General features: G+C 54.4%; 1 protein-coding gene across 7 annotated transcripts in view; it reads left to right on the top strand.

Annotated features, from left to right (window-relative positions):
- ARHGAP22 (Rho GTPase activating protein 22) overlaps nt 1-17,630 on the top strand; it is a 162,695-nt gene that overhangs the window by 19,601 nt on the left and 125,464 nt on the right. Inside the window, exon 1 of one of the 7 annotated variants that reach the window (XM_036355993.1) lies at nt 7,624-7,982. The exons of the other annotated variants lie outside the window; for them this stretch is intronic. Coding sequence (XP_036211886.1) covers nt 7,949-7,982 — 34 coding nt within the window. The 5' untranslated portion in view covers nt 7,624-7,948. Of the gene's footprint in view, nt 1-7,623; nt 7,983-17,630 lie in introns of those variants that run through there. 7 annotated transcript variants of the gene reach the window in all.

Raw genomic sequence — 17,630 nt, 5'->3', positions numbered from 1 at the left:
AGCACGCAGGTGTTTCCACAGGGAGGAGCTTTGTCTTTCAATCCTGCAAAACTAACCAAAGTGGTGATTCATCATTTTGTAAAGTGTGACTCCTGGGGAAGGGAAATCGTCTCAGACCTGCTTCCTTGTTGGGCCTGTGTGAGGACAGTGGTGGCTTCGATGCCAGCTGTGACCCGGTCCCCCAGCCCCGGCTTTAGGGAAAGGGTGACAGCTCCTTGGAACCACAGCACATTCTGTTCCAGGACCCAGAAACCCACTGATGAGATCATATATCCTTCTGTCCTCTCAGCTTCTGACTGTTAGAAGCAGGAACTCGGCCAGGGGCCCTGCCTGGCCCAGAGTCAGGCCTTGTGGTCTAGGATCACTCTTGCCACTCTCACAGTTCCTTGAGCAAACCCCAACCCCTGGTGTCAGGGCGGGTCCCACTGCCAGCTCCACACACTCCCTAATAGAAGCTTTCCCTTCTGAGCACCCACAGTGATACTGTGTAGTGGAATGAAGTCTGTATCTGAACACTGCCCAATTAAATGTGGAGCCCAGACAGTCCTCCAAGTTGAGCAGAGTCGCTTAGGTGAGCAGTATTTACGTGAACCCAATGTTTACAGGTGTTAATCTCTAATAAAGCTCTCACTCAGCATCTGCCACCAGAAAAACCCACTGGTCACCACTCCGTCATTCATTCAACACAGTAAGCATGCCTGGTCCAGCTGTTGCAAAGTTAAGGGGGATGTGGGACAAGTGCTACAGTGAAGGTTGGGACCAAAGGTTATGGCATCTGAACCAGCTCAGTCCCCAAAGCATGGCCCCCATGGCTCAGTACCCCATGTTCTTGGGCATGGGTGATAGGAAGATATTAAAGGTGCCAAACTCTAAGCATGGGGCACTGAACCAGGAGGTGATGCTGGAACAGGGTCCAGAAGATGCATCCAAGTTGGGTAGGCAAAGAACGGCAGGTGGAGTGTTTATCAGGTGGAAGGTCAGTCGTAGTAACTTAGGACCGATTATGTAATAGCTCTCCCTCTTACGACCATCTGAGATGTTTCCAAGTTGACAATGGAGGCTCAGGATCCACTAGGTCAGTGGTCGGCAAACTCATTAGTCAACAGAGCCAAATATCAACAGTACTTCTTTAAAATAGACTCGCCCAGGCCGAAAACCGACTTCTGTGCATGGGCCACGAAGTTTCAATCGCACTGTACCGTGCGCCCGCACGTGGTATTTTGTGGAAGAGCCACACTCAAGGGGCCAAAGAGCCACATGTGGCTTGCGAGCTGCAGTTTGCCGACCACGGCACTAGGTCATTCAGGGGCCAGACTGTGGGTCTGCTGCCATCTTCCCCATGGGACTCCCAAGATAGTCCCATTCTAGTCCACCAGCCGGGATGGCACTCTGAGGGAGTGTTGAGGGGAGGAATCCTGTGGGCCAGGCCTGGAAATGCCGCATCACATCTGTCATAAACCATGGCCAGGACACTGCCACAGCCAACTGCAAGGAGGCAGGGGAATGTCGAGCAGCTGTGTGTGCCCCAATGAAGGGGAGAGCAGGTTTGGATGGAGGGCTAGCACTCTGCTCACAGTGGGCAGTCAACAGTGACTGGGGCACATGGTGAGCGTGGTAGGGAATGACCAGAGATGTGCTAAAGCATGTTTAACAACCAGTTCTCCAGAAGAAGAAAAAAGGTTAGTTCTGATTGATAGCATTAGCTGATTTTCTTGGTGAATGTACGCCCATCACCATCAATTTCAAGCCATTTATATGGAGTTGGGAAGAGATATGTAGTCACAGCCTAGTATGTAGTTGTATTAGGGTTCTTCAGAGAAACAGCCAATAGGAGGTAGAGGTAGAGGTAGAGGTAGAGGTAGAGGTAGAGGTAGAGGTAGAGGTAGAGGTAGAGGTAGAGGTAGAGGTAGAAAGATGATAGATGATAGATAGATAGATAGATAGATAGATAGATAGATAGATGGATGGATCTGCTGCCAGGAAGGCAAGACTTTCTTCGATTTTTACCACGGCAGCAGGGGGAATAGAGAGAATTGGCTCACATGATTATTGAGGCCGAGAAGTCCCAAGATCTGCAGTCCACAAGCTGGAGACACAAGATGGTCTAGCTCTAGTTCAAAGGCCAACAGGCCCAAAACACAAGAAGAGCCAATATTCAATTCAAGTCCAAAGGCAGGGAAAAAACTGTCCCAGCTCAAGGCAGCCAGACACTACTACTCAGGTAGGTCAGCCTGTTGTTCTATTCAGGCCCCCCACTGACTGGATGAGGCCCACCCACACTAGATCAGGCAATTTGCTTTATTCAGTTTACTGATTCAAATGTTAATTTCATCCAGACACACCCAGAATAATGCTGGCTGTGCTGTCTGGGTACCCCATGGCACAGTCAAGATGACCCACAAAATCAGCCAGCACAAATAGTATTTCCACCATGCAGACAGATAGATGTGAATAATCTAAGAATGTAGGCAGTAGAAAAATGAAGTAAAATAATTAGGACATGATCTGTGTTGAGTATGTATTACCTTTGTCTTTTAATATAACTTATTTAATTGTAAGTTTATATAATTAAATTTCTAATCATATCTGTGTCAAACAACTGGCTTGCAAAATGCCTGAGAATTTAATAATCAGCTCTCACGCTGTTGGTATCAGCCAGCTGGTCCAGCACCCCCGGCATGGACAGGAGCAGCATGCGGGGAGCGGGACATCTGCTGCCTGGCAACAGAGGCAGAGACCCCAGGAAGTCAGGGACCCGCTGCTTGTGGCCACTGGGCCAGGGAGCAGTGTTTCCCCTTCCGCCTCCACAGGAGCTCACTCTGTCCTCCATGCAGCTTCTGGAACGAGGGAGCAGGGCCCTGCTGTACAGACAGCACGTTGGTAAACGTTAAAGGAAGGTTTACCCCCCAGGCAGCAAATCCCCCCACCCCCTACCATGCCAGACCCTGTGGCAAGCCTGCAGAGCCCAAACCCAGCCACACTCCCCGCACTGGACCCGAGTGTGCAGTGCACAGACCACACAGCACCTGCAGCTCTGCCGGGCAGGGAGCTGCCTCCTGCGGTCTGGGATAGGTGCCCCTTGCCACCTCCTGGTGGGAAACTGGCCTAATGTGCCTCCTGAGAAGAAACCCCCCTGGAGGGGACAACGGGCACAGGCTGCCTCGCCTCGGGGCCCAGACTCAAGGGCAGCCTGGCATCCCGGGCGGAGCTTCTACAGCTCCCCGTGGGCTCCGTGCAGGCCAGCCTCTGGGGCGGGACCAGCAATTCATTTTCAAAGCCCCCAACACGATGCCAAGGTTGAGAACCACTGTCAACAGAAAACGCAGAGAATTTTATAAAAATGTCATTTAAGCCAAACAGAGGATACGCCTGGCCTGGAAGCAAGGACTCAGCAGACACGCACTGGCTCCAGCACATGTACCAAAATCAGCGATACAGAGATTAGCGGCCCCTGCGCCAGGACCACACGCAAATTCCTGAAGCTCTCAACAGACTGAGATCAACCCTCTGAGAAGTGACAGTTTGCAGCCTCTTCATCCACGTGGAGTTAAAGAGGGGAGCAGGGAGTCTACATGCAGGTGGGAGAGAGCAGGGGAGGTTCAGACTGCAGGTCAGTTAAGACTCTCTGCTCCCAAAAGGGGGTTTCCGCTTATATCAGAAGTGTGCCCTCTAGATGCACAGACACAATGGACAGGCCTGCTTAGGCACAGGTCAACATTGCACTCATGTCCCGGGCCTGGGCGGGACTGCCCACCCTGACCTGCCCAGCTGGGAACTGATCACCCTGTGGGGTTACTGCCCACTGAACCCCTTTTGTCCACACATGATGTAAAGTCTTCCTGGCTCTGGACCAAGGATATAGGTGGGAGACCATCCCACCAAGACATGTGCATTTCAGCAGATGCCTTCTGGAGAGTTCTGCCCACTAAGTCTTCCCACTCGCCTTCAGTGCCTGGTGATGCCTGGCCCAGGGCAGCCCTTAGGCTTTGCTGACACGATGCAAGGGGAAAGCAGTGAGGGACCCGGACCACTAAGGGGTGAGGGAAGGGGGTCCCTGCTACTCGGGGAGACCTGGTCTCCCTCCTTGCTCTCGGCTTCCTGCCAGTGAGGGGAGTGGGCCATTCCTTCAGATAAGCGCCTTGCGTTCACCCCAGGCCTTGTCCGGCTCCTGTCTCACTGCACCCTCCCTCCTGCAGCCTCAGAGGGACATGGAGGGTCCAGAGCCATAGAGGCGAGCGGGGGGGGGGGGGGGGGGGGGGGAGGATGAACCTCAGGAGGGAGGGGCTCCAATGCCCCTTGCAGCTGGCCCCAGGGATCCTCTCACACAGAGGTGCTAGGAACTGGTCTGAGGGCAGAGAGAAGGAAAAAGCTTCTGTGGCCTCATGGTCCCCAGACTGGGCTGCAGTCTTTTCCCGGCTCTCCTCTGGGTTTCAGCCCGGAGCCTCTGCACCCTCCTCAGTTCCAGCACTGATCCTGGGAACGAAGCTGAAGTGACTTAATGCCACAGGGCGGGGTGGGGGGGACGCACAGCTGCACAGAAAGAGCGCCTGGGGTGTTTGCTTAACTGAAACAAGTGGGAGGGGACCCTAACTAGGTCCCAGGTCATTGCCCCACCTCTGGCTGGGAGAAAGGGCCCAGGCTGCATTATTCACAGGCCACAGGGTCGCTCCAGACCTTGTCCCTGGCCACGGGACCTCGCCTATGTCCTTCCCTCCTGGGTGGCCTCTGCCCCGGCCTGACCCGGCCTCAAACTGTCCTGAAGGAAGAGGAGTGCGCTTCTGTCACTGGGTGGAGTGCGCTGGGTCCACCTGTCAAGTCAATATTCCTCCTGGGGCTCCAGGCTGGGGGTGAAGGAGGGGCATCGGGCAGGCTAAGGGGTACAGGCTGGGTGTGAAGGGGGGGCATCGGGCAGGCTAAGGGGTACAGGCTGGGGGTGAAGGGGGCATCAGGCAGGCTAAGGGGTACAGGCTGGGTGTGAAGGAGGGGCATCGGGCAGGCTAAGGGGTACAGGCTGGGGGTGAAGGGGGGGCATCGGGCAGGCTAAGGGATACAGGCTGGGGGTAAAGGAGGGGCATCGGGCAGGCTAAGGGGTACAGGCTGGGGGTGAAGGGGGCATCGGGCAGGCTAAGGGGTACAGGCTGGGTGTGAAGGGGGCATCGGGCAGGCTAAGGGGTACAGGCTGGGGGTGAAGGAGGGGCATCGGGCAGGCTAAGGGGTAGAGGCTAGGGGTGAAGGGGGCATCGGGCAGGCTAAGGGGTACAGGCTGGGTGTGAAGGGGGCATCGGGCAGGCTAAGGGGTACAGGAAGCACGTGGTGGCTCTTTCTGGTGGTAGAATCAGCACCGTTTCACAGAGGTTGCTCAGCATGATCAGGCTTAGTCCTGAAATGGCATGGGAAAGGGGCATTCCACAGAGGGACGCGCACAGAGGCGCAGGGGGCAGGGGCTGTGGGTATGAAGGGGAGAGGCACAGGGGGCAGGGGCTGTGGGTATGAAGGGAAGAGGCACAGGGGGCAGGGGCTGTGGGTATGAAGGGGAGAGGCACAGGGGGCAGGGGCTATGGGTGTAAAGGTGAGAGGCACAGGGGGCAGGGGCTGTGGGTATGAAGGTGAGAGGCACAGGGGGCAGGGGCTGTGGGTGTAAAGGTGAGAGGCGCAAGGGCAGGGGCTGTGGGTGTAAAGGTGAGAAGCACAGGGGGCAGGAGCTGTGGGTGTAAAGGTGAGAGGCACAGGGGACGGGGGCTGTGGGTGTGAAGGTGAGAGGTGCAGGGGGCGGGGGCTGTGGGTATGAAGGTGAGAGGCACTGGGGGCAGGGGCTGTGGGTGTAAAGGTGAGAGGCACAGGGGACGGGGGCCGTGGGTGTGAAGGTGAGAGGTGCAGGGGGCGGGGGCTGTGGGTATGAAGGTGAGAGGCACTGGGGCAGGGGCTGTGGGTGTGAAGGTGAGAGGCACTGGGGGCAGGGGCTGTGGGTGTAAAGGTGAGAGGCACAGGGGATGGGGGCTGTGGGTGTGAAGGTGAGAGGTGCAGGGGGCGGGGGCTGTGGGTATGAAGGTGAGAGGCACTGGGGCAGGGGCTGTGGGTGTGAAGGTGAGAGGCACAGGGGCAGGGGCTGTGGGTGTGAAGGTGAGAGGTGCAGGGGTCGGGGGCTGTGGGTGTGAAGGTGAGAGGTGCAGGGGCGGGTCTGTGGGTGTGAAGGTGAGAGGCGCAGGGGCAGGGGCTGTGGGTGTGAAGGTGAGAGGCGCAGGGGCAGGGGCTGCGCGTGAACATACCTTGTGTAGCAGTAGCAGCACAAGAGCTAGGTCACATCAAGACACTTAGTCAAACCTTCTGCCGAGTGGCTGCAGCAGAACAAGTGACTTAATGATGAGTAAGAGCTGTGCCTCCGTGGCTCTGCTCTCTCCCTCAACCTGGCCCGCTGCCCCCCACTTCCTGGTGCGTCCTCACCTCCCCATCTACCCCTGCTCTCCACCGCCCAGGCCCGTCATCTCTGCAAGGACTCCGCAGTGGGCCCCCTGTGGACTCCCCTCCTGCCGCTGGCATTGATAACATACCAATATCAGGGGGGTCCGTGGGCAGGGAGGGTTAGGCAGGGACCGTGGTCGTTAGAAGCAGGGAGGTTGTTGTTCAAACCCCTTGGCTTCCAACTAAGAGGACCCCACAGTGCCCAGGCTCGAATGCCTGGCCGGGCACGGGTGCTTTCTGGGGCAGAAAGGCGGCTCTCGCCATCCAACACGTTCCCCAAGGCTCACGAGCCAGGAACAGCCACCGGAAGTGGTCGGCATTTGGGTATTTAGAGAGACCAGCATCACACCGGGTAGACACAGCCCTGGGTCAGACACCCGCGGGGACAGCATAGTGACTTGGGCAAGTTTTCCAACTTCCCTGTGCCTTTCTTTCTTCATCTGAAAGCCTCGACAACAGCACCTGCCTAGGGGGTTAGGAGTTAAGTGAGATGTTGAATACAAACACCACTTCATTGCTGGGCACACAGCAGCTGCCTAGGGAATGACAGTGATTGCTGAGATTGCCAGTTTTTAGGATATTGAGGTACCTCCCCCCTAAACCCCATATAGCGCTGGTTTGCTAGTATTAAATAGCACCACAGTGAGCAGAGCCGCTCCTCAGGAAACCGTCCTCAGATCCTAGGAACTAAGTCCTCCCCACTCATCCTTACTGCAGGCCCCTTACTGAGTTAGCAGAGAAAGGTAACGTCCCTACGGGCATCTCCCCGATGGCCAGTCCCCGGGGACCTGGACGCCGCCAGGCGCGCGGTCACACCTGTCTTTCAATGAACAGGTGGAAGCCCGCGCTCCCGCCCGCCTCCTGGGCCCTTCTGGCAGGATATGTGGGGCATTGCAGGTCCCATTGGACGGGCCCTAGGGGTGGGGGGGTTGGCCTGCAGGGGTCTCGGCCAATCTCTCCCAAGAGCGCTCTCCCACCTCCTCCCCCTCACCCCCCAACCCCGACCTCGACAGACAGCCGGCACCCGGCGCCCCGCAGATTTCCCTGCGCCTCCCTCCCGGCGTCTGGCGCAGCCCCAGGAGCCCTCCCAGCGCAGAGGGCGGGTCCGAGCCGGCACCGCCCCACCGTCCGGACGCCTCCGCCCCGGTCCTCCCCGCGGACCCGCCCGCGCGCCCCTGGGCTCAGCTCCCGGACCGCTGCCGCGTGCGCCCTGCCCAGGGATGGATCAGCAGAGGGTACAGAACTTCTTAATGGCTCGCTGGGCTGGGAATTAATCCTGGGATATGGATAGATAATGCATCGAGGTGTATGTAGTCCCAGGCAAACCTGCGCTCCGCAGCCAGAAGATGGAGCCCAGTGAGCCTCGCTGCTGACCCAGTGGCCATAGGGCTCTCGCGGGGCATGAGGGGCGACTGGGCGAGAGGAAGAGAAAAAGGAAGTGATGACAGCATGACTGACCCCGCGACTCTGGCCCGGGGGCTGCAGGAACATGCTGAGCCCAAAGGTCAGGCAAGCCAGGAGGGGTAAGTCCGGCTTCGCGGGCGGGTCTGGGCGCAGGGTGCGCGGGTCTCCCGTGAATGTGTGGTCACTGGGCTGGCTGCGGGGGGGCTCAGATGGAGGTGAGGAGCCTGGGGTCAGTGGGGGTCAGGCCTGAGCCTGCAAAGGGGCAGTGGCCGTCTTAGTGCCTCAGTGGGTGTGCAGCTTCTCCCCATAGTCTGTTTCACTGAGGCCTTGGGTTGCTCGATGTGACCAGGTAACAACTTTGGAGAAACTTTGTCCCAGCAGCCAACTAAACGTGGGCCTCGCCAGGAAGGCGGTGCCCTGGCTTCCGAGGAAGCTGGTCTGAGTGGGGGTCGCAGTCTGCCGCCTGGGGCTGCCAGGCGGAGCCTGTGGGCGTGGCCAAGGCTGGGCTGCAGAAGCAGTTCCTCAGGTCGTGGGGGGCAGCTGGTCCCGGAGGACTCCCCACAGCTGGGGGCCTGGAGATGAGGGCACTGTGGGGGGAGGGACGTGGGACAGAGACAGTAAGGGAGAGGGGATGGGAGGGTCTTGCACCCAGTGTCCTACAGAGCGGCCTGGAGCCTCGGGACAAGTCCCAGAGCCACAGACAGCTTTCTGGACAGCAGCTTCTTGGCTAGGGCGTGTCATCTTAGATGAGAACATCTGTCTCTTAAGAAAATAGAGTGTCTTTCCAGGTGGCCAGTCTGTGGAGGGCTGAGCCTCCCTGTGAGCACAGAGCGTGAGGGGGGTTTGGAGGTGGGTGAGGCAGCTGCCTGGGGAGCTTGGAAACTGTGAGACTCACCTGTGTGGGTGGCGGGGACCCTCCAGCTCCCGTGAATGTGCAGGCAGCACACCCATGTCAGTAGCCTGTCGCAGGGGCCTGGAGACTGGGGGGAGCTGGCCCCCAACATGTAGTCAGAGCCATCAGAGCCCCGCCTGTGGGGTGCGCGGGTGGAGTGTGACCTGTGGGCCCCGCGGGTAAGGAGGGCTGTGCGTGGCTCTGCTGAGGCTGGTGCCATCAGTGACAACCAGCGGGAGAGAGCAGGGGCCACCTCCCATCCCTACATGTGGCTGCTCAGCGCTGCACCTTGGCGCCCAAACAAGAAAATAACACTCAATTTTGATGATTGGCAGGAAAAACAGAGTGCAAAATATCTCATTCATAATTATTGATAACATGCTGAAAGGACAGTATTTGCCTATACCGGGTTCAATCACATATATTATTGACATTCTTCTCACCTGCTCTGTCTTTTAGTTTCTTTTAATGTAACTGCTAGAACGACACAGTGGCCCACACTCTATGTCTGCTGACCAGGGCAGGCCCAGAGAGGTCAGCGCCTCAGGCCAGGGCTGTTGGGAAGCCTGCTGTTGACAACCCAAACTCCTTATTGAGCGATTGTTCTGGTCAGTGGTTCTCCGTGGGAGTGATTTTGTCCCCGGGAGACACGTGGCACTGTCTGGAGGCGGTCTTGGTTGTTCCGACGGAGGGGTGCTCCTGGCATCCAGTGGGTAGAGGCCAGGGATGCTGCACAACACCCACAATGCAGAGGACAGCCCACGACAAGGATTATCTGGTCCAAAATGTCAATAGTGCTGATGGTGAGAAACCCTCTACTAGATGATATTACCTGACAAGATGTGTTAAAAGATGAAATCTATGAAGCTATTCGTTGGTCATTAATAGCGAAATGTGTGATCATAAACCATGCCAAAAAGCATTCTAAGAGCACAGACTGTAAGTGAAGCATACAAAGGAAGTGAGGGTGCTTGAGCTGTAAGCTGAAGGATGATGGGCACCTGCCAAGGACAGGGTGATGGAGGGAGGAGGCATGTGCCATGGGAGGACAGGGCGCACTGGACCAGGAGGTGGAGCGGGGAGAAGGGGGCAGCAGACACAGCCTGAGGCTGAGGCCGGTCAAGGACTGGGTCCCACAGAGTCAGGCTCGCAGCTCATTAAGGAATCACCCCCCCTCGGGACATTTTGGGAGAAATAGAGACCATTAGATACATGTGCCTTGAAAAATATGGGCTCTGGTACGGAAGAACTTTCATCAAGACTCATTCCAGCCTTTTAGGAATTGAGCAGGATACATGTTATAAGCACAGGAAGTCACAGCATGCGATTCTCAGCCCCCGGTACCCAGACACTGCCTTGTCCAGGCTGCTCCAGACGGTACATATTCCAAATACACTCCCAGACTCCGCCATGGAGAGGCCCACGCTGTTGTGTGACAAAGCCTGGGTCTCTTTCTGGGAAATTAATACCATCAGCCCAGTCAGCCAGCTCAGGAGCTCTGGAGTCTGGCAAAAGGCTGCCCTACAGACAGGGACTTCCCAGGAGCTCCTCCCTGTCAGCTTCCTGGCAGGACCCCATCTGGGGGCAGGTCCCCATCCTCTCATCTCTTTCCTGGGGACAGGGAGGTGCCAGCATTGAGAACCTCCCGAGGAAAACCCTACTGTCCCTTACCTGCATATAGAACTACATTGGTCAATTGTTGTATCCTGGCTGAGCTCAACTTCTAAGAAGTAGTGAGAGGCAGGTGTCCACACACACACACACACACACACACACACACACACACACACACATTCCTTAACTTGGACTCACCCTCCAGTTCTCAGCTCAGTTGTCACCAAAAATGTCCTCCCACACACCTCAGTCTCAGCTGGGTTCTCTGTTCCCTGCTTTCCTCTTCTTAAAAGCATGCACCTTGCATGAATTCCAGTTGTACACTCCTCAGTGGGTTTATCTGTGAATGTCTGCCACTCCCCTGGACTGTGAGCTGTGAGGGCAGGGGCCAGGCATTTGGTGGTCACTCAGTACATATATTTGGAAGGAGGGAAGGAAGGAAGGAGGGAAGGAAGGAAGGAAGGAAGGAAGGAAGGAAGGAAGGAAGGAAGGAAGGAAGGGAGGGAGGATTGAGGAAGGGAGAAGAAGAAGGAAGGGAGGAAGGGAGGAGGGGACTGTCTGCCCTAATGGCCCAGGTCCATAGGAAAGTTGGCCCCTCCCTTGACTGACTTACATGTTACAAATATTTTCCTAATTTGTTACTTGCCTTTTAGGGTATTTTTTTTTCTTTTATGCAGATGTGCATACGTTTTTAATTTTTATTTCATCCATCTGTAAAATTTTCTTTTAGAATTTCTGCCTTTGTTTAAAATATCTATAATAATAAAAGTGTAATATGCAAATCGACTGAATGGCTGAACAACAAAATGACCATCCGGACGACCATCCTGATGACCATTCTATGACACCCACTGGCACCAGGCCAGCCAAGGCGGGTGTGATGCGATTGGTCAGGGGCCTGGCCATTGCCCCATGATCACACTGCAGAGGGAGGCCCAGGCCACCGGCCAGCAGGGTGGTCAATCGGGAGGCTCCACGATCGCCCAACAGGTGGGCTGCAATGGGTGGGCAGGGCCTACCTCTTTGGGGCGATCGATCGCGGGGCTCCGGGACTGTGAGATGGCACTGGCTGGGCTGAGGGACTGCCCTCAGTGCACGAGTTTCATGCACTGGGCCTCTAGTTTCAAAATAAAATTGACCTTTGCCATTAGGAGGCCCCTTCTGTGTGTATGTATATGTGTGTGTGTGTGTGTGTGTGTGTGTATGTGTGTGTCTGTGTGTGTGTGTCTTTATTGATTTCAGAGAGGAAGGGAGAAGGAGAGAGATAGAAACATCAATGATGAGAGAGAATCATTGATCAGCTGCCTCCTGCATGCTTCCTACTAGGGATTAAGCCTGCAACCCAGGCATGTGCCCTGACTGGGAATGGAACCACAACCTCCCAGTTCATGGGTTAATGCTCAACCACTGAGCAACACCAGCCAAGCAAGGCCCCTTCTTTCAGAGGAAGTTGTTAGGCTAACGAGCAAAGCTATAGCAGAGTTAACTCTCTCCTTTAGTAGGAGTACTGGTGTCTTGTAAGCCTTGGTGATTGTGCAGAGCCTGGACAACACTCTGGGAATGGAGAGAGAAAGTCCTATGAGTGAGAGGGAGTACTTCCAGTGGCCTTATTCTCATAACTATACTATGATGAGGCATCATGTTCCCATCTCAACAGATGTGAAAGGAGAATCATGGGTGCCCTGCCCACAAGTGGTGGAATTCCTATTCATGTCTTTCTTACTCTGAGGCCTCTGACCTCTGCCTCACCCAGCACAGGGATTCACAATAGCCTCAAACCACTGTGCACTGCCCTACGTGTCTCCTAGGAGCCATGGATTCTGAGTAATAAAAAGCAGTGATATTTTTAAGAAGGTGCCCAACACATATGAACATAGAGATTAGATTTAGACAACTGTTGAAATATTTAAGGTTGAGTTATTAATATGTAGTGGAAAACTAAGCAAATGAAAAAAAACAAGGCAATTATGAACTCCAGGAAAAGCAAAAAGTGATGCATGAAAGGAAACATTATTACAGTTCACTACATAGCTCAACTGGGACCAGCAATTACATAGTACTAATAATGCGGATTCTGTGTATTGACCAAACCAAAATTGTAATAGACCTATTACAATTGGAAGGCTGGGTGGGTGCTTGTGGTGGGGACAGGGGAGTGAAAGAAATAAAATCCTCACCTTCCATAGCGAAAAGTTAGCAGATAATTCTTAAAAGAGAAAATCAAGAAGTAATGTGGCATAAAAGTGATCTGTGGCACACCGATCAATGGAGCAGAACAGAAAGCCCAGAAATAAGCCCGTGCAAGTAATTTATGACAAAGGAGCCAGGAATACCCAATGGGGAAAGGACAAATAGTGTTGGGAAAACTGGACAGCCACATGCAAGAGTGGGAAGCTGGATGCCTATCTTATCCCACACACAAAAATCTGCTCAAAATGATGAAAGATGTGAATGTAAGACCTGAAATCCTAGAAGAAAACATATGGGATAAGCTCCTTGACCTCAGTCTTGGTGATGATTATTTGGATTTGACCAAAAGCAAAGGCAACAAAAATAAACAAGTGGGGCTACATCAAACTAAAAACCTGCTCAGCAAAGGAAGTCATCAGCAAAACGAAAAGACAACCTACAGAGAACATATTTGCAAAGCATAGATCTGATAAGGGGTTAATATCCAAAATCTATAAAGAACTTCTACAATTCAATAACCCCCTCAAAAAAAAAAACAATTTTAAAATGGACTGAAGAACTGAATAGACTTTTTTTCAAAGAAAAAATACAAATGACCAACAGGTGCATGAAAAGGTGCTCAACATCACTAATCGTCAAGGAAGTGCAAGTCAAAACGACATGAGATACCACCTTATTCCTGTTAGAATGGCTGTTACCAAAAGCAGGAGTGATAGATGTTGGCAAGGATGTGGAGATACGGAATCCTGGCCCACTATTGGTGGGAATGTAAATTGGTGCAGCCACTATGGAAGACAGTATGGAAGTTTTTCAGAAAATTAAAAACGGAACTATCAGATGGTTCAGGATTCCCGCTTTTGCTTCTAGATCCAAAGGAAATGAAAATAGGATCTCAGAGGGATTCCTGTGCTCCCATGTTCACTGAAGCACCATTCACAATGGCCAAGGTCTGGAAACAGCCTACACGTCCATCAGTGGCTGAATGGGTAAAGAAGATGTGTATATATTATACACTATATATATTACATATAGTATGACCCGTGTTACATATGTGTGCATATATACGGATATATACATACATATATATGAATATATATTTACATATATGTACACTTGACTCTTAAATACCATGGGGGGCTTGGGACACTGACCCCCATGCAGTCAAAAATCCGTGTATAACTTTTGACTCCCAGAAAACTTAACTACTAACATCCTGCTGTTGACCAGAAACTTTGCCGATAGCATAAACAGTAAATTAACACATATTTTGTATGTTATATGAGTTATATGCCGTATTTTTACAATAAAATAAGCTAGAAAAAATGTTATTAAGAAAATTGTAAGAAAGAGGATACATTTACAGTGCTATACGTATTTATTGAAAAAATCTGCATATAACTGGACCCATGCAGTTTAAGCCTGTGTTGTTCAAGGGCCTACTGTATACATGTTACATAACATATATTTTTTATGTACAATGGAATATTATTCAGCCATGAGGAAGAAGGAAATCCTGCCATTTGTGGCAACATGGATGGGCCTTGGGGCATTGTGCTGAGTGAAACAGGCCAGACAGAGCAGCAAGTACTGCAGAGCCTCCTTGTATGTGGGGTCTAAAAAGAAAAGGCCAACTCACAGAGGCAGTGCGGAAACGTGGCCGCCGCGGGCGGGGGTGGGCAACAGGAAGAGGCTGGTGAGGGTCCACATTGTCAGCTGTAAGATGAATGAGGTCTGGGGCTCTAACGGAGTAAGCATGGTGACTGTAGTGATAACACTGTGTGGACCCCTGAACTTTGCTTAGAGAGCAGAACTGAAATGTTCACACCAAAAAAAAAAAAAAGAATAAATATGTGAAAATGGAATGATGGATGTGTTAATTAGCTAGGTGGGGGGATCAAAAAGAAACAAGATTAAGTAAATACTGTTTAGAAATGTAGAGATAAATACCAAAGGAACCAACTAAAATGGTTGGAAGTGGCTGCCTCTGGGGGTGGGGAATGAAGTGGGTAGAAGGACAGGAGACTGCAGGTGGCACCCCAAGGCTTGAGATGTGGTGGAGGGGCGCTAGTCTAGAGGTCATTGACCTCACGCCAGCTCAAACATGAGGGTTGTTCAGAGGGAAGTTCCTGCTCTTCAGGGCGCCCCCAGGTTCACAGACCTTTAATTGCTTGGCTCTGAGTGGCGCACCTCGGGGTGTGCCCGTGCTGCCCGCCCAGGCTTGGCAGGTACTCCGGGGGCTCCCTACGTCCTGAGAGAGGAACAGCAAAGGGAGGGTGCTTACTTTGGTGGGATGGCATCTGGTTCTGCCTGAAATGCAGAGAGAACCAGGGCTAGGAGAGCGGTCAGTGAGGCCTGCCAAGGCAGCGTCCATGAGAGCCGGTCACGGATGGTGGAGCCAGGGCCTGGGCCGGAGCTCAGCCAGGGACTGGAGGTCTGACAGGCAGTAGCCTGTGGTGGAGAAGAAAGGCCAGGGAGACTCACCCGGGGGTCCCTCAGGCCAGGCCAGACCTTGGCGCCGCTGCTCAGAGCTGACACCTTCCCTGAGGGCTGCAGCCTCCTGCCTGGATGTTGTCCACCATTAGCCAGCCTTCCACCTCACAGCGCTCTCTCCTTTCTCCCTTCCAGGAGTTTGCTCAGAACCGAAATGAAACTGCAGATGCCCTCAGATGAGCCCCAGGGACATGGTCACAGGAGTAATTCCTGATTTGGGTCTTTGAACAGCCGTGGCCTCAAAGAACATTGCAGCCTGATTTTTTCAATATCCTAGCATTCTCATTGTGCACTCCTAATATTTTTCCTTTTTTTTTTTTGATTAATCCTTACCCAAGGATATTTATTCCATTGATTTTTTAGAGAGAGTGGAAAGGAGGGATGGATTGGGGAGAGAGAGAGGGAGACATTGCCAGGTTGCCTCCCCCACACGCCCCGACTGGGCTGGGGATCGAACCTGCAACCCGGGTACATGCCCTTGATGGGGAATTGAACCCATGACCCTTCGGTGAGAGGGCCCACGCTCCAGCCCCTGAGCACACCGGCCAGGGCTCTCGTTTTTTAATTGCAGCGTAATTTACAGAGTGACGTACACGGTCACAGGTGCACAGATGGATCAAGAGAAGGAGCACTTCCTTCAACCCAGACGCTCCCTGCGTCTCTTCCAGTCCCTCCTCAAACCAAACCCTCTCCTGACCTGTCACCATAGAGCGTTGTTCTTAAACTTCATGTAAATGGAACAATCATAAGTGGGGACCCTCTCCTTCTAACATTCTTTAGGGAAGGGAGGACAGTGGGAAGAGCTCTAGGAGTGGTTCGGGCGTGCAGACGTGTGCTGGACTTCCACTTGCATGCACCCCCACCCCCAGTTTAGTCCGTACACCAACACTGTGAGACAGGGAGGAGGTGGAGGCAGCGTCAGGAAGATGCTCCAGTCACACTCCTCACAGGACTGGGAGCAGCTCAGCACAGTGCTCTGAGGTCTGAGAAGCCTCCCCCTCCCCCTCCCCACCCTCACTCCCAGTCTAGCTGTGTCCGGAGGCCAGGGGGCCAGGCGGTGTCCCCGAGCAAACTGGGCCCCGTGCTGCGGGGTGTCTGCTTCCTGGCCAGCACCTCTCTCCACGGGCAGGTATGCACAGCGCTGTCGCCAGGCAGGGGCAGAAACGGAAGGTGGGCTCTGCCCCCACTCTGGCCTGGTCTGGCTTAGATTTGTTCGTCTAAAAGGCAGCCTGGCCACACAGCAGGTGTGGGAAAGGCGAGGGGCCAGGATTAAATGGGTTTCGGAGGGTGGGCACCTCAACTAGGGCTGGCATTGGTGCCCAGGTGCGTGGGCTCAGGCAGGTCCGGCCCCTTCTGCTGCTGACGCCAAGAACCCAGCGTGGGCCGCTGTGGTGTTGCAGCAGCAATTTCTGACAAAATCCGCAGCTCAAATGCCCCTCCGATGCCTGCTCCCCACGCATGAGGAGTTAGACTCGTCTATTTAATCCCTTTGCACTGACCAGGTGTTTAACCGGAGCAGACACAGCTCGTGCCTACGCACACAGGGAGCCTGCTTCAGAGCAGACACAGCTCGTGCCTACGCACACAGGGAGCCTGCTTCAGAGCAGACACAGCTCGTGCCTACGCACACAGGGAGCCTGCTTCAGAGCAGACACAGCTCGTGCCTACGCACACAGGGAGCCTGCTTCAGAGCAGACACAGCTCGTGCCTACGCACACAGGGAGCCTGCTTCAGAGCAGACACAGCTCGTGCCTACGCACACAGGGAGCCTGCTACGGAGCAGGCACAGCTCGTGCCTACGCACACAGGGAGCCTGCTTCGGAGCAGACACAGCTCGTGCCTACGCACACAGGGAGCCTGCTTCGGAGCAGACACAGCTCGTGCCTACGCACACAGGGAGCCTGCTTCGGAGCAGACACAGCTCGTGCCTACGCACACAGGGAGCCTGCTTCGGAGCAGACACAGCTCGTGCCTACGCACACAGGGAGCCTGCTTCGGAGCAGACACAGCTCGTGCCTACGCACACAGGGAGCCTGCTTCAGAGCAGACACAGCTCGTGCCTACGCACACAGGGAGCCTGCTTCGGAGCAGACACAGCTCGTGCCTACGCACACAGGGAGCCTGCTTCGGAGCAGACACAGCTCGTGCCTACGCACACAGGGAGCCTGCTTCGGAGCAGACACAGCTCGTGCCTACGCACACAGGGAGCCTGCTTCAGAGCAGACACAGCTCGTGAGGCAACTGTTCTGTGCCCCACAGCCCGGGCGGGACAGGCCTGGCAAGGCCGACGGCGCTGGGCACCCCTCCATAAGAAAAGCCCGAGCCCGCACTCGCTCGCCAAACGCGAGACCAGCTCGCACGTCCACGCCTGTCCAAGGCCACGTGGCTGTCCACCCACCTCTTTGCAGGGCGCTGTCTGTCCAGCCTCGTCCCCGCTCCCGGCCTCGCTGCCGCGCTGGGCCGCCCTGTGATGTCCTGGGACACCTGCCTGTGTGCAGTCCCTGTCCTCTCCAGGACACCGTGCTGAGAGCGAGCACTGTCCCGTTTCTCAGATGAGGAGACTGTGTCCCAGCGAGAACTT

Source organism: Myotis myotis, unplaced genomic scaffold (genome assembly GCF_014108235.1).
Source record: "Myotis myotis isolate mMyoMyo1 unplaced genomic scaffold, mMyoMyo1.p scaffold_m19_p_24, whole genome shotgun sequence".
Lineage (NCBI taxonomy): Eukaryota > Metazoa > Chordata > Mammalia > Chiroptera > Vespertilionidae > Myotis > Myotis myotis.
This window is presented reverse-complemented; position numbering and strand designations above follow the sequence as displayed.